Source organism: Capra hircus, chromosome 28 (assembly GCF_001704415.2).
Source record: "Capra hircus breed San Clemente chromosome 28, ASM170441v1, whole genome shotgun sequence".
In the NCBI taxonomy this organism is placed as follows: domain Eukaryota; kingdom Metazoa; phylum Chordata; class Mammalia; order Artiodactyla; family Bovidae; genus Capra; species Capra hircus.
In genome coordinates, this window is record NC_030835.1 from 39,275,171 (window position 1) to 39,293,670 (window position 18,500).

Genomic DNA, 18,500 nt, shown 5'->3' on the forward strand with positions numbered 1-18,500 from the left:
TGATTTCAAATTGATATTTTTATTTTGAAAGCTAATGAAGTTCAGGAAGGTGTATTTATTAGAAAAAATATTATTCTATATTTTTAATTTTCTTACATAGCAAGATGTACACCTTTTGTCATTTAGTTCACATTCCCCAGAAATACTTCTTTGTGTGAAGTACTATATAAACAGGTTTACATGAACATATATATTCTTAAAATTTTCCTCACTATATACATATATATACACTGTTCTTCATATGTTATATAATGTTTATGTATATATGCATATATAAAATGCATATATAATTGTTTAAGCTTGATAGGTTTATAATGCATAGTTCTTATTTAAATTATTTCAATAGATTTGAATGACACACTTTTTACTAATCAGATTTATTTATATAAGATAATATTAAACAGTTGCTTGCAAAATGTTTTTCCTATAATTCATATGTGTTTATATATGAGAATTTTGGAGGGAATAGAGAAAGGTGTGTTTTTTTCTTAACTTCTCCTAAATTTCTCTAATAGGTTTGTAACAGAATTAAAAGCTTTTCTTGCACCACATATCCAGTTTTTAGTTTTCCTAGTGTCAATGCCATGCTGATACAATTCTCTCCCCCATATCTTGGTCTTGAAGATGATGTAAGTGAAATCTACTCCTTGGGTATAGGGCCCCAGGGGTTGAACTGTGTGAGGGATTTGCATGGGGCTCAGGTCAAAGCAGAGAAAATTAGCCTCCATGAAGGGAAGGAAATGATCATTTATGGAATTGTTTTAGGTCAGATACACTTTACATGGTATCTCCTATAAGCAAACAAATATTCAAATATTTTCCCCAGTTATTCATCAATGTAGAATTTGGTTTAAAGTTTTCTTACATAAAAAAAAAAGAAAGAAAATAAAGGCTGTAAAGGAATAATATTTTCTTTGTTCACCAGGAAAATGGCTTGGGGGCAGTTTCAAACACCCTTTGAACAGGTGTATCTCTTTGGCATCAACTTACAAACCTTAATAGTTTGAAAAGCAAAGCTCATTGATTAGATAATCTCTCACTTGAGTACTGAGCTTGGAGCAGTCTGCTGTCTCCCAGCCTTGCTTTTCCTGTGTGTGTTTTTTTATTTGTTTGTTTGTTTCTCTAGGAATAAGAGATCAAGCAAAAACCATTTCATGGGATAGTGATTGCAAGCTCCCCCAGCCAGGAGATGAATCTCATTTGTCCTGGCCTCTGGGCTCTAGTCCGTGGGAGTGCAAAGAGTTGGACACAGCTTAGTGACTGGGCACGCACACGTGCACCACAGCACCAGTGCCTCATGCCTAGTGGGTGCTCAGTGCATTCCACTGAATTTAGAAGAGTTAAATGCAATTCACCATTTCGAGACAATGTGCAAGAATTATAGCCAACGCAGTAGCATTTAAAAGAATTCATATTCAGACCTCTGTGCCTTTCTTTGAGTGTGGTTAGTGTTCAAGCTAAAGCACTGAGCATTGGTTACCGCAGGGAATCAAAACACAAATCACTTACTAGGAATAAGGGTTTGTTAATTATTGAATTTAATGTTTATTTCCAGTTTTATTGAGATATAATTGACATTCACCACTGTGTAATTGTGTCATTAATTTTAGGGCTGAGACACACTTAAAAGTAGGGTGTGAGGTGAAGCTTCCGGGACTGATGAGGTGCCAGCTAACAAAGAAAGAAGACACTTGACATCCAAATGTAGTGTCGACAACCAGACCTCTATTATTTATATCAGAAAAATTACAGGGATGAGATCAAACTCACACTCCCAGATTAATTTCTATAGAACTGATAGGGTGGCCTGAGTCAATCCAAGAGTTTCCCATGGATATCTGTGAAATAACTCTCCCCCCTTGGTTTCATGAATGATGAAGATGTTTTCTGATTTATTTGCAGTAAAATAATCTGTGAATTACAATGAAATCCGATGAGAAATTTACCTAGCATACACAGATGGCATTTCATTAGTATGGTTAGCTGTGATGGGTTAGGTGTTGCCTCACTTGACTTTAGTATTATTTGAAATGCTTCGTACAATGTAGAGCACATAACTTGTAGGTGATTTAATATGATGTGTGTGTTCATTTCTCTGAAAGATTTCTCATCTACTTATAATATTTTAAAGGGACTCTCAAATTCAGCTTTTACAGTTTTTGGTGGTGTAATACCATTTATTTCCTAGTGCAAGGAAATTTCCCTCTTGATTTTGTTTCTTTTTGTCTCTCTCTGGCTGTCTTACTCTCTTGCTCTTTCCCTATGCCTGTCTGTCTGTCTGTCTGTCTCTCCCTTACATTTTAGTTTATATGAGAAGTCCCTAGGAAACATGATATGCTCAGTTTTCCAGCCCATCCTCCTATTCTGATTCACTTGCCCTGGGGAATCAATATGTTTATGAGACTGTCCATCCAGGTGATTTTGATCAGGTGCCCTACAGGCTGCTTTAAGGGACATTGGTCTAGAAATGGAGATACCCAGAGCTCTAGCAGTGGGTTTACTCCATATGAGCAACACAAGTTATGCTCACAAAGTTAATTACCGCAGTTCAGTAGTTAATAAAATGTAAACTTTCCACGAGTAGTTTGCCTGGTTAGTCTTTTTTCCATATGCCTCGTTAGCATGGCCTTTCCGTTCTTACCCTCATTTTCATCACTTTCAACATTTTTTCCCATCACATTCAGATTTGTTACTTTTATGACATCTAGAACCAACAAAGTTATCTAATTTTTATGTGTATTATCCAGACTACTTCTTTTAAACAATTGGTTGTATCATCTAGGTTTTTTGAGTCTGATGCTGTCTAAATCTGCTGGGTTTGTAGTGTTGGACCAGGGCTTCTTAAGTTTCTTTTTAAAGGTTTGGGGCATGAAGTGCTACATAAAATGCCACAGTGAATTTAAAATGTTCATTGTAAAAAATAATAAAATGTTCAGTGTACTGAGATCTAATATAGTTATTAGCTAAACACATATGAGTTCATCATTAAAATAGGCAACAAAACTTTGAGTGTAGTTTTAGAAGTTCTGGCAAGTATAGGTCCTGAAAGAAAAAAAAATGTAGGTTATCGATATGTTATTATATTCATGCAAATGCATAGAAGGCTTATGTCAACTATGGTAAGAAAATTCGTAAATACCACCAGAGACGTAAAAAGTTAGAAAAGCAAAAGCATTCTGACACATTAGAGATAACCATGGAAGACATGACGAAAACATGATTGAACTCACAGTAGTAACAAAACATATCAATTGATAATAGAAATGATTTTAACAAGTAGTATCAGAAATAGAGAAAGCTACAGCAGTCTGTTAAAATGTAAATGAAGTCTGAAAGTGGTGATAAACAGATATAACCTGATTTTTCATGAGAAGGCTGAAATTTATTAAATGTCAATCTCTCTAATAAATTTATGGATTTAATGTAGTTCAAAACAGTTCTAAAGGAATTATATTCAAAACTTGGGGAAATAATTCTACAGGTTCATTTAGAAGTATAGAAGTTAATAATAGTTTAAAAAATCTGAAAAAGAATAAGAAAGGAATTTCGCACTTTGAGTTGTTAAGAGTACATTATAAAGATTGAGTGATCAGAAAAAATTATGAGACTAATCCAAGATTAGAGGGTGGGATTAGTGAATCAGTTAAACACAGAAAGGTGACAAATTATTTATATGACTGTGTAATGTGAGAATTAAATGTTGCAATCAAGATTATCCAATGTATGGTATTAAGGTAGTTGTTTAGCAATGGGAAGGAAAAGAGAATTTTATGTGCTAATCCCTCTTTAAATACCAATGTAAGTTAGAGAGAGGGGAAGAGAGATCAAATGAGACTTTCCCATCTCTGATATTATGACAGACCAAGTTATTACAATCAGACCCTATTGATTAATACTGAAAATTCTGAATAAAATATAAAAAACTCTTTTTTAAGAGGATGGGACTAACATATATATACACACTACTCTATGTAAAGCAGATAATAAATAAGGATCTACCATATAGCACAGGGAATGATACTCAATACTTTGTAATAATCTGTAAGGGAAAAGAACCTGAAAATGAAGATTTATATAAAATAAAATCACTTAGTTGTACACCTGAAATTAACATGACATTATAAATTAACTATATTTCAATAAAATAAAAGGAAAAAATCTTTCTCAAGTGTGACTAAAAATTTGATGAAATAACAAGGAATTATTAAGTCAGATGAGTGAACAGGGAACCTTCACATCTGCCTAATCAGGGGACCTTGAGCCTCAGTTTTCAGCCCTCGAGCTGTGGGGAAGAGAAGCGAAAGCCTGCCAAAGGGGAGATCATTCACTCATCATGCTGGGACACTGAGCCCACTCTCAGCGGAAGGGTGAACCAGAAGGAATCTGTTCCACGCTCTGCAGTGCCAGGAGAATGCAAGCAGATTCTCTCCAGCGTTGAACTTAACAGCAACAGAATAATCGTTTCCATAAATTTTCAGTACCAATTCTAACATCTGAATTGTACAACCCCCTCAATTTATTAATAGAGTTTAAAGTTGCTGCCAATTGGAAATGCCTCATGACAAAACAAAGACAAAATATATGAATCCTCTATAGAGGATGCCTTCCTCCTCAGTCTCCCCAAATTCCCAAAACCACTTTTCTAAGGGATGTGAGCAGCTTTTGATAAAAATTTAAAACTACACAGAAAAACAAAGAGCCAAAACAAATAGATTTGCAATCACTTCAGATAGTAGAATGACCAGATACACATTTTGAAACAACTCAACTCACTATGTTTGAAGAAATAAAAGGGTTAATATTTAACAGACTTCCCTGGCGGCTCAGCTGGTAAAGAATCTGCCTGCAAGGTGGGAGATCTGGGTTCGATCCCTGGGTTGGGAAAATTCCCTGAAGAAGGGAAAGGCTACCCACTCCAGTATTCTGGCCTGGAGAATTCCATGGACTGTATAGTCCATGGGGTTGCAAAGAGTTGGACACAACTGACTGACTTTCACTTAATATTTTAAACCATAGAAAGTATTAAAAATGATCCAGTGTGTTTGAAAGAGAACCAAAATACCTAAATAAAGTAAAGCAATTAAAGTAAACACACACACACACACACACACACACACACACACACACACACACACAGGAGAGATGAGATACCTCTGAAGAGAGAATTAGTATACTGAAAGAGCAAGACAAAAGAAAGTATCCAAAATGCAACAATGATAGGCCCAAAATTAGGATATATATGCAACAGATTCAGAGATGTGAAAGATGGAATAAGAAGATCTAATATATCTATCTCTCTTTCTCTCTCTCTCTCTATATATATATAAAATCAAAAAAGGAGAGAGACTGAAGCATAATGATTATTTAATGAGGTAATATCTGAGTATTTACCATAACTGATGAAAGACCCTGATCAGAGATTTAAGAATGCTGGTGAATCACAAGCAGGATAAATTAAAGAGGAACACACACTGGGCAAACTCTAGTGAAACTGCAGTACACCAAAGACACAGACCATCTTAAATTTGTTAAACAAAATGAATAGATTACATTCAAATGAATGACAGCTTGAATGCTACCTTACCAAGTGGAACAGGAGAAAACAGAAGACAGTTTGATAGGTTTAAAGTTCTGTAAAGCAAGTAACTGGCACGCTAGAGTTTGGTGCCCAGTGAAAATATCTTTCAAGAATAAGGGCAAAATAAAAATATTTTAGAAAAATGCTGAGAGACTCTCAGTGAATGTAATTCTGAAAGATAGTCTTCAAGAGTAAGTAATCTCTGATGGTCTAATTTATAAGAAAGCACAAAGAGAAAAGAAAGTGGCAGATGTGTTAGTAAATCTAAGTAAATTTTAACTGTATAAAACCATTGTGAGTGTATGGTTGGCTTAAAAAATGTGAAATATAATTGACATATGTGACTACGGTAACATATGAGTTTAGATGGGAAGGGAAACGGACACCAGGACTTGTTAAGTTCTTTGTATGTCCAGGAGATGAATTAAAATATTGATTAAGTTTAGACTGTGATTATTTAAGCTTGCACAATTGATTGTCTAGTATAACTACTAAAGGAATAGAAACAGAGCATGTAGGCTCCAACCCTGTACAGAAGGAAAAATAGAATAAAAAATGGTTTTTAATAAGTAGAAAATAGAATGGGACTCTTATGTCACATTGTCCTTAAAAGTCAATTTCAGATGGAATTTTACACCTAAATATTAGATAACAAACCCTGAAAGCACTTAGAATCATAATAAAGGAGATTAGCTTTATGATATCAGGATACAGAAAAAATTTTAACAAAACTTCAAATTCATTAAAATTATCACTTTTGATTTATCAAATAATACCTTCTTCAAATAAGACTTAAAAATATAAGCTACAGAATGGGAAAAGATTTTTAAAATATGTGCAGTTGATGAAGCACTGGTGTTATGATGAATATAAACATTCTATAAATTATAAGAAAACCTGATATCTCAATTAAAAATGGGCAAATCTCAATGGCCAAAACATGACTACATATGGAGTCTAATTAATAATCAGGAAACTCCAAACAAGTTATCATTTTATACCAACCAGACTGACAAAAAATTACAGTTCTCTTGATACTACGTGTTGACAAAAGTGTAGCCCAATAAAACTTCATGTACTGCTAAGAGCAGAGTAAGTTAGTACAAGATATCTGTTTTGGAAACAGTCTGGTATGATAAAGTTGCTATTATATATAGAGCCAGCATTTCTACCTCTAAATACATATCTACCCTAGAGCAAATCTTGCACATTTGTACCAGATACACACAGAAGATTGCTCATCATAGCATTTGTCATAAGAACCCCAAACTGAAGCTGCTGGAAATTCCACCTACAGTAGAATGGCCTTTGTAGCAAAGGAAAAGAACTTACTAGAGCTATAAATAGTGAATTTTAGCCACTTTAAAAATGGCCATTTATATTTGCCCATTTTTATTTGAGATGTCTGGTTTTCTTATAATTTATAAGAATTTTATATTCCCTGATAGCTCAGTTGGTAAAGAACCTGCCTGCAATGCCAGAGACCCTGGTTCGATTCCTGGGTGGGGAGGATCTGCTGGAGAAGGGCTAGGCTACCCACTCCAGTATTCTTGGGCTTCCCTTGTGGCTCAGTTGGTAAAGAATCTGCCTGCAATGCGGAAGACCTGGGTTCGATCCCTGATTTGGGAAGATGCCCTGGAGAAAGGAATGGCTACCCACTCTAGTATTCTGGCCTGAGTCCATGGGGTCTCAGAGAGTCAGACACAACTGAGCGACTTTCACTTCATTGTATTCATCCTGACACTAGTATTGAGCAGAGGAAACGAGACAAACAGATACGGTGTGATGCCATCTCTCAGGTAAAGATAGGCAAACTAAGCTGCTTATGGCTGCATACATAAGTAGCAAACTTGTTTTTTAAAGCAAGAAAGTTGTTTTCATCAATCAGGATAGTTAAAGGGCACCTGAAGAGGGGAAGGAAGGGTTTATGACCAGGAAGTCACATACAAGGGACTTCTTGGGTGCCAGGAATACTGGATTTCTTGAACCAGACATTCTCACTGAGGCGTTCACTTTATAATTATTCCTTACATTGTCTGTATGTATTTTATATAACTTTCTGTATGCATGGCTCATATTTTTTAAAGTGTTAAAGCAATTTTCATAAAAGAACATGAAATATAATACATGTTTATTCCATTTCTAAAGAGCAAATGATTTCCCGGACTATAGAATCTGTAAGATAAAAATAAATAACACTACACAGAGTTAAATTTGAGTGCATAGAAATGTAAACTTCTATATGAAAAAGGGCAATAAAATGAAAATAATTTTGATAATTTGGTAAAAATATTTGTTACAAATTTGTAAGTTAAATTATCTTTCTTATACCAATGACTTATAATTTTTTCAACTCTATAAGCAAATAATATTGATGTTTCATTTAGGGACAAAATATTTAATAGGTAAATATATGAAATATACTTACCCTTCTTATAAATAAAGAAATGCAAGTTAAAATGGAATAGTATATTTTGGTCCACTCAATTAGCACAGGATAAACTAATGATATTGCCAATTGTGACAAGATGAGATCTCTTAGACATTATATTATATTTGTGTAAATTATTACAATCATCTGATAAGGTGTAATTTATCAAGAATTGTGAAATAACCTATGATATAACAAACCTATTTATCATAATTTTTATAGATAATTAACTCAAAATATGAAAAAAGATTTAGGTGCAAAAAGATAATGGAGCAAGCAAGCAAGTCGTTTCCTATTCTTGGCGACCCTGTGGATTATAACCTGACAGGCTCCTCTTGTCCATGGGAAGCTCCACACAAGAATACTAGAGTGGGTTGCCATTTCCTCCTCCAAGGGATCTTCCTGACCCAGGATTGAGCCCACATCTGCAGTTCCTGCAGCTCCTGCATTCCCAGACAGATTCTTTACCACTGAGCCACCTGGAAAGCCCAAAAGATAATTGCAACATAATTCATTATGGTAAAAAATGGAAGTCTTAGCAGTTAGGAAATGTTTTACATTCAATTTTATTCATTAGATTAATGCTCTGAGGGTCTATTATGATATTGTTGGTATATGTATGTGTTTATATGTATGGCATCACAAGATGGAAAATTATTTGACCATCAAGCAATGATAGTAAGCCTATACATCTATGTAATCATATCTGTAATGTTTGCAAAAGAAACGACTGTTGAAAAAGGCAGAAAATTTAATGTATACTAAGATTAGACATTTAAGAAACATTCATGGAAAAACCCTTCGACATCATGATTAGTGCTAGAACTATGGTTCAGCATTTACAGGCCAAAAAACTGGCCCAGAAGACACAGCAACAGTCTCTGAGGTATATTTCAAGATTCCTTTCAAAGAGTATTTTCAAGAATAAAATTTTTTTGGAGCAAAATAATATCTCCTTTTTGGTGGCTATAGAAAAGAGGAGATTATTTCCTTTCTAAGTTGCTGATGTTACTGTTACCAATATTAAGTTTGTCATTTTTTATTAATTAGCATCAAGAGTGAAAAGATGAGATCTCTTAGACTTTGTGTTATAGTTATGTAAATTATTACAATAATCTAATCAGATGTAATTTATCAAGAATTGTATAATACTCTTAACCTATGATATAGTGAATCTATCATAGTTTTTCTAGAGAATTAATTCAAAATATGAAAAAAGGTTTGGTAATATCATTAATTTATCCTGTGATTTTCTTAATTAGCATCAAAAGTGAAAAGCTCAATATTACCATCTACCATCTCCATTTGTGAGCCTGTTCAAAAGTTTTGTCCATGTGCAGTTAGGAATGGGAGTTGGAAAGAGTTATTGGACTTTTTATTGAGTTGTAAAGTTCTTTATATATTATAGACAAAAGTCCTTTGTTGGATGGATGTTTTGCAAATCATGTATGTTTGTGTTTTTCCCAGTCTTTGGCTTGCTTTTGCATTCTGTTAGAAGGTCTTTGGAAGAATAAATATTTTAAATGTTCATGAAGCTCAGTTTATGACTTTTTTGTCTTTTTACAGTTGCAGCTTTTAGTGTCTTAATTAGGAAAACTTTGCCAAACCCAAAGTCACCAAGATTTCTTCTTATATTTTCTTTGAGGAGTTTGATAGTTTAGGTTTATGATGCAAGTTGAGTTAATGTTTGAGCGTCAAGGAGATTTTTTGTTGTTGTTTTCTTTTTGTAGATGGCTATCCAACTAAACCAGAATCAGGTGAAAAAAATTTTCCTGTATCTTATTGTGGGGAAAGGTGTCATTTTACCTTGACCCTTTGTTTAAAATCAGTTGACTGTTCACATTTTGGCCCATTTCTGGACTCTTTATTCTGCTCAGGTGGCCCCAATGTCTATTTTGTGGCAATGCCACCAATACCTGATTACCATAGTTTTGCACATACAGTTTCTGAATCAGATATTGAAAGTTCTCCAACTTTGTTCTTCTTTTCAAAATTGTTTTGCCTAGTCCCCAGTCTAGGTCTGTTGCATTTCCAAGTAAACTTTTGAATTAACTTCCCAATTTATAAAAAAATAAAATAGACAATCCTATTAGGATTTTGATTGAAATTGCCTTTAAACAATTTTAAGCAGGTCATTTAAAAATGGCATAGTTTAACTAACATTGTTAATCAACTATGCTCCAATACAAAATAAAAAAATTTTAAATGACAGTTTTAAGTTACAGTATTTGGGGAAATGTATATCTCCCTTTTGGATGAGCATCAGCAATTTTAAAATGACATAAACCATGTCAATGAAAAATAGTAAATAAAAATGAATAAATCTCTGCAGCCTAAAGATGCAATGAATTATAGAACTTCCCTCTGGTAGAGTTTGGCCTTTTTTAAAGTGTTTGGAATGAAAGGAGATAACTAGATTTTTGCCATTTACTAACAGTAAATTTTTGAGAAAACTTATGACACAAAATTTTATAGATTCAGAATTAAAAACCAATGACTTTTCCTGCTCAAAAATCAGATTACTATCACTAAGAAAAGATCCAGAATTTTGTTTATCACTATTTGATTGCTCATATATTCAATACTTATATGTGAATTGTAAACTTTTGAGATAGGAAGTGCAAAGCAACTTTAGCAGCTAATTGGTAAATTGATGTTGAAAGTGGATCTCTTCATTGTATGATTGATTATCCCAACCAAGCCATGTTGATTTTTCATCAGAAGGTTCAGGTCATTTTTACTGCATTTAACTCTCCTCCTGATTGCTTCCTGTCACTTCGGATGACAATTCAGTCAGAAAACCAGCAGCATGACTTGCAAGAAACTCCATAGTTTAATTTTAAAGAGACAGGAAAAGATAAAGGGAGGGAGGTAATGTAGGTAAACAGGTATATGATTTGTACAAAAAGGAAAGAAGGGAGGCGATAGGGAAACAGAGGTATATTCTGTATGATTTTCTGGCAGGTAACATTCAAAACAGTTATTTAAGAGGCATAATTCCTTTTTGATATGATATACTGATATATTTAAACTGATGATTTCAGAGTTTTCAGATAACAATGTGATGCCTTAATATATTCAGTAATTATGTACTGCAGCTAATTGGCATCTATAGAAAGAAAATATTTAATGGTCCCCTAATACTCCTTTTAGCTCTGTCAGTTAGCCAACATTGTACCCTCCTGAGCTAACAGGCCGTTTTCCATGTATCTGCAGTATTAGTAACATTCTTTGGTCTAATTTTGCTTTGTTTTCCCTTGTGCCTGCTCACTACACAATTTTGTGTGATGGAAAATTAGTAGCAAGTTACTGATATTTCATTTTCTGCATATGTGTACATAATATAAATATACTTAAATTATTTGGAAATTGCTCTTACCTCATTTAACTGAATGAAAATGTAAAATCTTTTTAGGAGCAAAGAAAAAAGCTAAATGTGTAAGAGGCCTCTGTCTGGCCTAGGCTTGGCACGTTAAAATACAAGCCACACCAAAGCCCAGTAGAGATTATTAGCACTTTACCCGTAGACCTGGGCATCTCGCATCTGATCTGCGATTGTCAAGAAGAACTTTATGCCTCTTACACGTGTAGAAAATCTTCTCTCCCTGGCTAGTGGATGGAGGCAGGCTGCTGCTAAGTCACTTCAGTTGTGTCCGACTCTGTGCGACCCCATAGACGGCAGCCCACAGGCTCCCCCGTCCCTGGGATTCTCCAGGCAAGAACACTGGAGTAGGTTGCCATTTCCTTCTCCAATGCATGAAAGTGAAAAGTGAAAGAGAAGTCGCTCAGTTGTGTCCGACCCTCAGCGACCCCATGGACTGCAGCCTTCCAGGCTCCTCCGTCCCTGGGATTTCCCAGGCAGGAGTACTGGAGTGGGCTGCCATTGCCTTCTCATGGCAGTCTGCATTTCCTCTTGCCCGCTTCTGCCTTAATTTCCCTGATATTCCCCACATGGGAGGTGCTGAATGGTCCATCCAGCGGGTGCCATTGGGAACAGATCAGGTAAGTGACGGTCTGATGTAGTGTATCCAGGGGTTAAGGTCCCGCCACCTGATTTACCTGGTGACCCAGAGGCACTGAGAGAAACACATCAGAGAAGACTGTGTAGCTGTTTTCTGTTTACAGAAGGACATCCTGAAGTCGGACCTCATCATCTGCTCGGTGGCTGCCGTTCTGTCCTTTGCGGTCAGTGCCAGCACTGTGTTCCTGTCCTTGCGAGTATGTACCCACTTGGCTTTGCACTCTTCCCCTCTCCTCATTGTCTGTAAACAGAGCCCACTGTGCAGCTCCAGGCTATTGATTGGTTAGTGGAGCCAGAGAAAGAATAGAGAAGAATAGAGAGCTTGGAGGAATATATCCAGGTGTGTTGAGTTATGTCTGAGATGAGTTTTGGCCCACAACACAGAGTTGATCCAGATGTTCCCCATCCAGGGAATGGTTTGGTTAGCGTACCTTGTAGAATCCACCATGAGGATGGTCAACAGTCATAAGACAGGATCACAGCTCACTGCTAAGAGTGGAGAAGGGAGGACTCACCAGATCAGGAATGAGATGGAAGTCACAGAGCCAAAACGATCATTGGAACATAATTTTCAGTTGGAGAAACAACAGTAGAGAGCCAGATGGGATTTCTGGCTAGAGGTCCTTGCAGACAGTTGCTGTCTCACTTTTCTATCAGTGAAGAAAAGTCTGTTAGCTAAATTTGTTATTCTCCATCTCGTCTTAAAAAAAATAACAACAAGCAAGAGAAAGTATTCTAATGGGCAGAATATCTCAGCCTCTTGTGCACTCCGTCTTGGTGGTTCTTAACACAGAGACCAGTTTCAAGTGCTATGGGAGAAATTTTCAGAGGCCTGAAGCAAGAGCTGAGTTTGGCTGTGTGTGCTTTAGGAGTGGAGAAGGTTCTGGATTATTGACAGGCATCCTTCCCCACGCTTCCAGTGACACACTGACTCTTATCTTCTTCTGTTGCAGCCCTTTCTCAGCATTGTGCTCTTCGCCCTGGCTGGAGCCGTGGGGTTTGTAACCCACTACCTGCTCCCCCAGCTGCGCAAGCATCACCCATGGATGTGGATTTCACACCCCATCCTTAAAAACAGAGAGTATCAGCAACGGGAAGTGAGAGGTGAGTAAGGTATCCCTCATAAAAATAGGGTGTGATGAGAGGTCTGCTTTATACTGAGAGTGTGCACAGCTGTGCAAATGGACTTAATGCTGTGGAAATGTACCCTTAAATATGGTGATGTACGGATTACTTTATGTGTGTGTATATTTTATGTTAGCCACTCAGTTGTGTCTGACTTTTTGCAACCCCCTGGACTGTAGCCTGCCAGTCTTCTCTGTCCGTGATATTGTCCAGGTGAGAATACTGATACCCCTTTTCTAGGGGATTGTCCCGACCCAGGGATCAAACCCAGGTCTCCTGCATTGCAGGCAAATTCTTTACCATCTGAGCCACCAGGGAAGTGTGTATTTCACTACACTAAAGGAGAGCATGTGTACCTTGAAGTGTACAGTAATGTTCCTGGAACAAGAAAGTTGAAGTGGGGTGAATTAGAAGTCTATTTTATGAAAATGATTGGTTGTTATTATTGAGGAAAATTTCATTTATATCATTCAGACCTGAACGTCATACTGTTCCACTTTCAGCTGATGGGGGACCAAGAATAACATCACTCAACTTGCCTTGTCATCTTCCACAAAACCAGAGGTGGATGTGGCAGAGGCTGACCTTTGAATTGTGATCCATCAACCCTTGAAATTTTGTTGAATTTGCAGTGCTCACCTAGAACGAGACCCACACCCCGAACTGGACTTCACTGACTGAGCAGTTTCGATGGCTGACTCTGGCCACCATTAAGTAACAACCTGATAATGACCCTAACAGTGTTTGAGCTTCTAAGTAAAAAAGTCAGAAATTTCCCTGTTAGGTCTCTCCAGGCTCTGATTGAACAGATGGCAGATGGATTGATTTATCCCCATTTTCAGACATATTGGGCATGGTTTATAGCTATAGTTTGTAACTAACCCATGATGCTAAGTCTGCACTGTAATTTCTCCATTGTTAAATGAGTCATCTAGTCATCTCCACCTTCAGACATGAGGGTATATGAGTAGCACCAAGGTTTGCTGACTCAAACTCATAGTTTTCTGACTCAAGGTCTGCTGGACTCAGCCAGGTTTGTCATCAGTAACTTCAGTAACTAGTACTGAAATGGTTTAGTGTTGTTTCGAAGATTCTGAAGAACTCAGGTACCACAGTGCCTTATGTTTCCAGTGCAGAAAGAATTTAGCAAAAGGCAAAGAGGTAAGAAGTGGTTTATTAGAACAGGATGCTTGTGAGGGTTACAGGTGAGCAGATGAGAGGACGCCATGGCTAGAACTTCCTGGGCTACAGTTTTAAAGTCAAAGGAAAAGTGGAGAGGGTAGAAGATCTTTGTTATTCTCGAGTAGATGCCATGCTTTCTCATCGGTTCCTCCTGCAGGTTGGGCAGGAGGGTTTTCTTGTCCCTACAAGGTCAAGCTAGGTCCATGGATGATTGCTTTTTGTGTACAGAGGGCATGTCCTAACTTTCTGAGCTCCCTGGGCAGGATGTGGGCCTCATGCCACCATTGTTTTATTGTCTGGGGGCAAGTCTCATGATTCTGTTGCGTGGTTTTGTTGCTGAGCAAGCCTGCTTGCTTTTGTGGTTAAGCGAACCTGCGGTTTTGAGTAATTGTTAATTTACAGGGTCTCCCATTTTTTTAAACTTACAATGCCCTAGTGAGATTAACCATTTAGGTACCCACTTCATCCCTTCACTCTGTTCCTATCAGTGTGACCAAACTAAAAGGGCAGAGGGGAATTAATTTAAGAAGAAATAAAGTAATTACTTATGATGCTGCCAGGAATAGAGAACATGTCTGAGTGGCTACCAGGAGCTGCCTTAATTTGAAACAGTGACATCAGTAAAACCGGTTTTGCTTAGAGGAGAGACATGGGCTAATGGACCTGCTGCCAGGGTAGGGTTTAGAAGGCGGTGGAGGCAGCTCAGACTGTCTTGCCTTTGGACATTTGTTATTCCCGCTTACAACACCAGTGGCTCGCCAAAGATCAAGCTGCATAATACGGTGTTTAACTGCTGTGTTCAATCTTGTGTGCTACATAAATGCAAATTATTATCAGTAATATAAAAATTGAAGGAAGATGAGCTCAGAGTAGGTGCAGTTGATAACGGTCAGTTCATGTTACAGTCCACCTAGACGGAAAGTGAAAGAAGGTAACAGTATTGGTCACTCAGCCGTGTCCAACTCTTTGCAACCCAATGGACTGTGTAGCTCCCCAGGCTCCTGTCTCTGTCCATGGAATTCTCCAGACAAGAATACTGGAGTGGGTTGCCATTCCCTTCTCCAGGGGATCTTCCTGACCCAGGGATCAATCCCAGGTCTCCCTCATTGCAGGCAGATTCTTTACCGTCTGAGGGGTCCATCCAAGCCAGTGCCTGCATGTGGGTCAGTCAAGCACCTGAAGAAAAGACAAATTTCTTTAGAACTTCTGCAATGTCAGGGTCGCATTTGCCTTTCGTTTCCTTAACTTATTGAAAGACTAGGTTTTGTTGACATTAGTGGAGTATTGTTTCGGCCTCAGCGGTAAGTAGTTGCTGGGGATTTGAGGTCAGATGCTTTCACTTTGGAAACTGCATGTCTTTATCTGTATCATCGTGTCTATGCCTGTACCTAGAAACTTAAATGCCTTTGGGTTGAGGACAAAGAACTTGACAAGAGAGAGAAAAATAAGACAGATGAGGTGTAGACTCCCCTTGTTGTGGCAGTTCAGAGTGTGGAATTCAACACTGAAAGATAAGAGTGAGCAGTGGAAGACTTGAAATTTGTGTGTGTGTGTCATTGTTTTTTACCCCTGAATCTAAGGGAACCCAGCCTAAGTTAGAATCATTCAGATATTTTATTTTTTAAATTTTAAATTTATTTATTTTAATTGGAGGCTAATTACTTTAAATACTGTATTGGTTTTGCCATACATCAACATGAATCCACCACAGGTATATACATGTTCCCCATCCTGAACCCCCCTCCCACCTCCCTCCCCGTACCATCCCCCTGGGTCATCCCAGGGCACCAGCCCCGAGCATTCTGTATCCTGCATCGAACCTGGACTGGCGATTCATTTCTTATATGATATTATACATGTTTCCATGACAATCCCCCAAATCATCCCACCCTCTCCCTCTCCCACAGAGTCCAAAAGACTGTTCTGTACATCAGTGTCTCTTTTGCTGTCTCGCATACAGGGTTATCATTACCATCTTTCTAAATTCCATATATATGCATTAGTATACTATATTGGTGTTTTTCTTTCTGGCTTACTTCACTCTGTATAATAGGCTCCAGAATCATTTAGATATTTTAAATCTGAATGATCTTTTCAGTACAAGGTTCAAGAGCAAGAAAGGAGAGTGTGTTTGTATGTTGATGTCCCCTCTTGGAGGACTGAGTGGGTGGGCAGTTCTGGGCCTCTGTCCTTTACGATAGGCGGAAGATGTTCCCCTTGGTACCATGGGCTTCAACAGAGGCTTGGTGGATATGCCTCACTTGCCTACATTAGCTGTTTATAATCTACCTGAAATCTAGCCAAGAGTAATAGATTTAACAAATCAGGCTCGTAATGAAAAACAGATTGCATTTCAAAATTGTGTGTTGGAAGGAAAATCCAAATACTTAAAATATGTTAGTATGAATGTATTGAAGACCCTTTACCCATTTTGATATCATCCACAGCCTGTTTTCTTGCTTTCCCCTCCTGGCTGCCTTCCTGCCTTTTAGGTATTTCATTCTTTATTCCTTCTACTAGCCAGAAAACACGATAGGAAATTCAAGCTGATCATATACCTTTATGTCAAATCTTCTTTCTCATATGATCACAGAATATTTTGGAAAAGCAGAGCAGGGCTGGTAGTACTGTGGATACCACTGTGATCCCTGGTCCTGCAGTAGACATAGCAAACAGGGAAGAGTCCTAAAGCAGGCCAGTGGCAGACTTTACCAATCAGTTGGAATTGACATGGGAGACAAGGCCTGAGTGTTGTTGAAGTTTATATAATACTATGCCACCACTTTACTGGGAGGAGACTGACACCCAGAGATGTCAAGGGATGTTGACCCAGGTCCCACTAAGTTTGTGGCCAGTGAATGATCAGAACACAGGTGATCTCACTCCCTCTGGTCATATACTATTTCTGCTACCCATATTGCTCTCAGTGCGCTGGGAGGATGGTGTGCCAAAAAAAACCACACATGCACAAAAAGCAAATGACAACAAAACCAACCACCAGCAGAAGGCTCAGACCCTGAGTGAGGAGGTTATAGTTAACTTCATGCCCATTGGTTGTATGCGTGCTCAGTCGTGTCTGACTCTTTGTCTTTGTGACCTGTGAACTGTAGCCCACCAGGCTCCTCTGTCCATGGAATTTTTCCAGGCAAGAATACTGCAGTGGGTTGCCATTTCCTTCTTCAAGGGATCTTCCTGACCTAGAGATCAAACCTGCGTCTCTTACACCTCTTGCATTGCCAGGCGGGTTCTTTACCACTGAGCTATCTGGGAAGCCCGAGCGGCACGCCCATTCGTTAAGCTGTTCTAACTGGTTGGTTCTGTGTATTAAATGGAAATAAATGAGATTTTTAAATTAAATGTTGGATTAGGATCTGGAGCATGGTAGGTATTTAATAATATTGATTGAATGAATGAATGACTGATTGGTGCTTTGTAAATTCACTGAAGGAAGAGTTCCCCACAGACAGAAAAACCCCAGAGGTAAAGGCTTGTTTGAAGGACTCTAGTCTGTGTGTATAATAAGATGCATACATAGAGACTCATCCTGCTGCAAAATACGGTTGCAGGAAAAGCTTAAGCTGTAACTTTTGGATACATTAGAATAAATGGATGAAAGATTATAGAAATCATTAAAATATCAGTAGAAAAATCTCATTTGCATTGTAATTTAACCAAATTTACTATTATAAAGCTAATTCACAATTGAGTCCTCAGTTTGTAATCCTTAAATGAGATTTACTGTGCATTTTAACAAATCTTGCCTGTTGATTTGCAGATAGACTGGTTTCTCCATGTGGAAGACTTGGTTCTGACAGATGCTGCTTTTTCTAATGTGTTTTTCATTCATGATTCCCTGGTGGCTCAGCTGGTAAAGAATCTACCTGCAGTGCGGGAGACCTAGGTTTGATCCCTATCAATCCCTGGGTTGGAAAGATCCCCTGGAGAAGGGAATGGCTGCCCACTCCAGTATTCTGGCCCGGAGAATTCCATGGACTATCCATGGGATCTCAAAGAGTCAGACATGACTGAGTGACTTTCACTTCACTCATATGTACTGTTAAAAGCCAAATAGGACAAGTTATGATGAAAAGCAGCAGTCCCTGGTCAACTTTTTCCTGTATGATTCCTCCTTACTTTTGACTCTAGGTCTTTCTTCTGGTATT

General features: G+C 37.8%; 1 protein-coding gene across 1 annotated transcript in view; it reads left to right on the forward strand.

Annotated features, from left to right (window-relative positions):
* The window catches only part of PCNX2 (pecanex homolog 2 (Drosophila)), a 309,639-nt gene that overhangs the window by 129,388 nt on the left and 161,751 nt on the right, over positions 1 to 18,500 (forward strand). The window contains exons 18-19 of the mRNA XM_018042531.1: positions 12,135 to 12,227; positions 12,984 to 13,134. Of these exons, the coding sequence (XP_017898020.1) occupies positions 12,135 to 12,227; positions 12,984 to 13,134 (244 nt within the window). The remainder of the gene's footprint in view (positions 1 to 12,134; positions 12,228 to 12,983; positions 13,135 to 18,500) is intronic.